Source organism: Plasmodium relictum, assembly GCF_900005765.1.
Source record: "Plasmodium relictum strain SGS1 genome assembly, contig: PRELSG_99_v1_2, whole genome shotgun sequence".
In the NCBI taxonomy this organism is placed as follows: Eukaryota; Apicomplexa; class Aconoidasida; order Haemosporida; family Plasmodiidae; genus Plasmodium; species Plasmodium relictum.
The window spans coordinates 1-6242 of NW_021628782.1; the positions used below are offsets into that span (position 1 = coordinate 1).

Sequence of the window (6242 nt, forward strand, 5' to 3'; positions counted from 1 at the left end):
CTTCTATTCAATTCCCACTCCTCTTTTTGGAATTCCTCTAATACCATCATATGTACTTCAATTACAGCCTTCCATTTCCACTTTTTCCTTCTTTCTACAATATTGCTCTTTGCTTCTATATTTCTTTCATTATTTTCATTTTCCAATGCAATTTCGCATGTGGGACTGTTTTTCTCATTACATATTGGAAAGTTTTTCATATTGATCTCTGATTCTTTATCGGAAAATCCTGGGAATATTGATTCACTATCTATTTGTATTTGTTTCTTTTTTTTCTGTGTTTTTTTTTTCTTTGATCTACGGTTACCAAGCCACGAGCCAATGGAAGTGCACTATTATATAAATGGAAAATATTAAATTTACAAATATATCTCTTTTATTTTAATAATTTTAATCAAAATTAATAATTCAAATAAATACGGATATATATATGCAATTATACGATCATTTTGTCTTACTCTATACACAAATATAAAAAGGATAAGAATTCCCAAAAATGGTCCCAATGTAGCTGAAAGAGAAATAATTGTAGATTCAGTTACTGTAGATGAACTTTTAATAGGAATACTTGAAGATATATTCCCATGACTTTTATTTTGAAAAGTAGTACTTAATGTAGTTGAAGGTATAGATGTAGGTGTGATTGTAGATGCAGCTGTTGATGTAGGCGTAGTTTTAGGTGCAGTTGTAGATATAGTTTTAGGTTTTAATGTAGATGGGGGTGATGATGCATTTTTAACTTTTGATACTTTTGAGGGTGTAGTTATAGGCACTTTTGTAGATATGGGTGTAGTTGCTTGTGTAGATGAAGGTATAGATGCTGTTTTAGGTGTAGACGTAGATACAGGTGCTGTTGTAGGTGTAGTAGTAGATGTATTGTCTTGTGTAGTTATAGAGGTAGGTGGAGGTATAGTTATAGATGAAGGTGTAGTTGTTGATGAATGATTAGATGTAGTTGCTTGTGGAGTTGTAGGTGTAATGGCTTTTGTAGTTAAAAGTGCAGGTGTATTTGTAGAGATAGGTGCAGATGTAATTGTAGGTTTTACAGTAGGTCTTAGTGATATATTTTGAGTTGGTACATTTGTAGACGTAGTTGTAGTGGCTTGTATAGCTGTAGTTGAAGGTGTAGGTTGAGGTGTAGATGGAGATGGGATTGTAGTTGTAGATAAAGGTGTAGATGGAGATGTGGTTATAGTTGTAGATTGAGGTATAGGTGGTGGTGTGATCGTAGTTGTAGATGTATTTGTAGATTTTGGTATAGTTACAGATTTAGTTGCAGGTGTAGGTGTAGTTGTGGTTGTGAGTGCAGGCATAGATATAGTTGTAGGGTTAATGGTAGCAGTAGGTAGAGCAGTTTTGATAGGCGTTGTTGTACTTCTAGGAGTTTTTTGTGTAATTAGAGAAGAACCTGAACGTTGTCGGCTTTGTGAACTACTGGTTTTTTGTGGGATCTGGTTATATTTGTCACAACTCTCATTGGAAAACATATCCATATTGATCAATGTACAATTGTTAGAGGTTTTAAAAGCTTGATCACTTCCCTTGCTATCACTTATACTCCATGGATTATCTTTCTGAAATTTATTCTTTTCATTATTTATCCATTGATTATAATTTAAACAATCATCCTTTTTTTTGCTCATTTTTAGGGAATAAAAATGTTTATCTCTATCTTCACAGAAATACATTATTTTGTTCCTTTTATCTCTTACATCTTTTGGATAAATACTAGGAATTCTCATACATTTAAGATTGCTATATTGACTCATTTTTGTATTTATATATTGCTCAATTTCATTCCATGCATTATCAGGATTTCCCTGAACGTTTAATTCGTCCACTTTTTCTCCAATAAATTCTTCTTTTGTGTCATCTACCTTGTTATTGAAGTTTCTACATTTTCTTCTTTTTTCTGTATGATCTCCTTCTATATAAATATTATGAAGCTCATGGTCAAAATTACTGGTAACTTGACCCTTCCAGGTGTCATATTGAGGCCCATATTGTGAAGCACTTCTAGTCTTTCTTCTATTGATTTTTTTTTCAGTATTCATTCAATTCCCAACTCTAATTATATTTACTATTTCTATTATTTAGTTTGTAGATATTATTTAAAAAAAGAGTATATAAATATATATTCATATAATCATTCAAATGCTAATTTTATGTTACTTAAAAATAGTACTAAATCATTCAAGTATTGCAAATAAAAATGATAGAATTAGTTAAAAAGGTAAGATTATTTATTTTTATTTTTGTATAAAGCTCATTTAAAAATTTTATACGTAAATTAGATAAATTTGTAAATATATTATTGTTTTTGCAGGTTAATATAATATTATTAAACATATTAATAGATTTTGTATTTAATTATTATATTTTCTAAATGTAAATATTTCATAATTAGAAGTTATTTATAATTTTTTTTTCATAGTAATTTATAATGATGTAGTTACTTTTAGATAAAATTAAGGTCTCTTAGAAAAAAATAAAATAATAATTTAAATAAAACCATATTATATAAAATAAAAATCAATAGAATAGTAAAGAAAAAAATTATTTTACGAAAAATTCTTATATAAATGTATTATATTTCATTTTTGTTATTGTACATTATTGAATAAATTTGGCTTTTAATTAAAATATATAAAGCATAATTTTTATTAGTATCGAATATTTTTTTAACATTTTCTATTTTTTTAAAAAAATTTCTTGATAAATATGAATATTCATATTGAAGAAAGACATTTTTTTGCGAAATAAGTATTTTTTTTTAGAACTATTAAACTAAATATAATTTTGTTGATTCACTTTTGCATTTATAATTATTTATAAGGAATTTAAAATTTTAAGTTTAATTAAAAAAAAATAAATATTATAAAAAAATTATTATAATTCCTAATGAATTTTTTTTTAATTATTTAAGGGTTATATATTTCATTAGTTTTTATTTTGTTTTCATTACATTATTTCAAAAACCACTTTTCTGATCTTTATATCCATTTTCTATCATCTTCTCTCTTTTTTTTATTATAATTTTGCGATATATTTTTATTTCTAGAATATTAAAGTTCCTAGGTCACAAAATATATTTTTTAGTTACCAATATAATTTTATATACGTAGATAAATTTAAAAGTACACGATGAAGAATCATTTGAAATATGAAAAATTTTTAAATTAAAAATAAATTAATAAAATTATGAAAGGAAGAAGAAGAAAGCCCAGAGAATTTGTATATTTGTTGAAAAAAATAAAAATATAGTTGCATATGCTAGATATTACCAGTACATTAAAAAAATATATATATTGCCTGAATTAATCTCAAAAAAAGAAATAACAATTTTAAGATAATTTTATTTTTTTTCTAGTTGTAATATCTATTAAAATATGTGGCAAAAAGAATCTTATAAAAAATTTAAAATCATTTTTTTTTTAAATTTGATTTATTTCTATTTATAAATAATACTCAATAATATTATCTCATTTACAAAAAAAAAAATGACAAAATAGTAATTTTCATATTTTTTTTTTAAATGTATGTTTGCTATAATACTTTTTAAAATATACAAAATATTAAATTTTAACTTGAAGTATGGTATTATATTTTAAATACTTCTTATTTTTCATGATTAATTAGTGATTTATTAAATGCCTATTCAAATATTTCGTTAGAGTATTGAATATACAAATTAATGAAGAGCATGCATAAATAATTATAATGATCCTTTTTTTTGTATTTATTTTTATTTTAAATTGAAATAAATTTATATTTAAAGTGTAAATTTAATTATATAACTTTTATTATCTCAGAGGAATTTATTTACTTTAGCAAAGGTGCATTATATTTTTGTTAAAATAAGTTGATATTCTCTTTTAAATTATAATTATGTAAATTTAATAACAAATAACAAAATTAAATTTAATGTTATTTAAATATCTTCAAAAACATAAAAGTTAAAAAAAAAAAAATTTACTTTTTATTTATATTAAAATAAAAAGTTTAATAATACTTTTTTTCAAAATATAATTAAGCCACTTATCCAACAAAATTCATAAAATTTCATAACAAAAAAAAAAAAATGATTTATATTTTTTCTTTTCCTAAATAATTAAAAAAAAATAAGCAAAATAAAAATAAATAATTATACATTTTTTTTATGGAATCAGTACAGGAATAATTTACATTTTCCTGACTGGAAAGATGACTTTTATTACTATAAAGGTTTGACAATATTTTTTATTAATCAATTAGATATTTTTTAACAAAAAAAGGAAGAAATGAAAAAAGAAAAAAAAAAAAGGATCTTTTATGTTCTTATAGATATTGCTGATATGTTATAATTAATTTTTTAAAGATATATTTTATATTATTTGATTGATGTTTTTCTTTTTTTTTTTTTTTGTAAGAATGCTTTTTCACCTCTTTTCTAATTGAGAATTTTTATTAATAATTTGTTTATCAACTGCCTATTTAATGATTTTGCTATAGTATTAAACAAAAAAATTAATAAAGAGCATGTATAACTAAATATACGTTTATATATATATATATATTCATTTTTATTATATATATATAATGTTTTCTTATGATGCATAATATTTAATTTGGATTAAATTTTGCTGCATCTTTTAATAGATCTATTAGTTGTTATAAATGAGTTTTTCTTTACAAAGAATTAGTATACTCTTTTAATTAAAAACATACATACAAATTATAACAATTAATAAAAGTCAAAACTTTAATTCATTCAATGTTATTTCAAAAATATACATTGAATATAACATAAACATTATACTTTTTATGTCTTAAGTTTTATATAAGTAAAAATTAATTCTTTATTTTATTCAAACAAACGTAAACTTTTCGACAATAAAAAGAAAATAATTTAAAATTTTTTTTTTTTAACTAGCGTCAATGCATGGCTTACTTAAACATACATGATTAATAAACTAAGTTAATGTGCTACAAAAAGTTAATGATATCTTTTATTAACCAGTCATCTAGCAAAAATATGTAAAAATAAAGTATTGAGAAATAGTGAAGATGAAATAAAATGTATAATAACTAACAAAAGGTATAATTTTAATTTTAAAATGATTAAAAATGAAACTAATATGAGAAAATTAGATTAAATGGCAAAGTATATAGACAGAAAAAGAGCTTGTTTCAATAAAAAGAAAGAGAAAGCAAAAGAGAGATATCATAATAACAAAACATTAGAGTATGGTACAGAAAACACTAGAAAAAGGAACAGAGTTAACAAAGTATATGAATAAGAAGAGTCAGAAATCGAATCCAAAACTAACAATACCGCAGATAAATCAAAAGGGCAAGAATCTTCTGTTAGTATAATTGAATATTTTGAAGAGATTCAAGGAAATAATACAACTAGAAAAGAAATAGTTAAAATCAACGGAAAGAAATTTAAGATATTACTAGGCTCTAGAGCAGATATAAGTACTATATCATCATATACTGCAAAAGAATTAAAAATAAAACATGATCTAGAAATTTCACCATTTAAGATTTCTGGAATATTCATTAGTAATCACGCGAGAACCTCTAAAAAGGTAGTGATTAAATGATATCTACTAATAGAATAATTGAAATAAGATTTATAATAATAGATAAAAACCTCTTATTTTAATTAGTAATTCAGTAATGAACATATTGGGATATATTATTGGGAAACTGATTTATTAATTGCCCGTTAATGACTTTGCTAGAGTATTAAACAAACAAATTAATAAAGAGCATTTCTTATTGAGTTAAACTTTATTGCCTCTTTTAATAGAATTATTAATTGTTATAAATGAGTTTTTATTTACAAAGAATTACTTATTCTTTTAATTAAAAACATACAGACAAGCTACAACAATTAAGTCTAAACTTTATATTATTGATTTATTAATTGCCCGTTTAATGACTTTGCTAGAGTATTAAACAAACAAATTAATAAAGAGCATGTATAACTAAGTATATGTTTATATATATATATTCGTTTTTATTATATATATATATACTGTTTTCTTATGATGCATAATATTTAATTGAAGTTAAATTTTACTGCATCTTTTAATAAACCTATTAATCGTTATAAATGAGTTTTTATTTACAAAGAATTAATATCTTCTTTTAATTAAAACATACAAATAATTTATAACAATTTATTAAGTCAAAATTTTATGATATTCAATGTTATTTCAAAAATATACATTGAATAATACATAAACATTTCT

General features: G+C 22.5%; 1 protein-coding gene across 1 annotated transcript, besides 1 other annotated feature; it reads right to left on the reverse strand.

The window, feature by feature from the left end:
• Positions 1 to 2054, reverse strand: PRELSG_9900500 (surface-associated interspersed protein (SURFIN); the record flags this gene model as incomplete). The annotated part of the gene is made up of 2 exons (XM_028677468.1): positions 1 to 332; positions 459 to 2054. Coding segments are annotated over 2 exons (1928 nt in total), but the record flags the coding sequence as incomplete, so codon positions are not given.
• A 2946-nt stretch (positions 2055 to 5000) lies between these two features.
• Positions 5001 to 5645: a repeat region.
• The last annotated feature ends 597 nt before the right edge of the window (positions 5646 to 6242 follow it).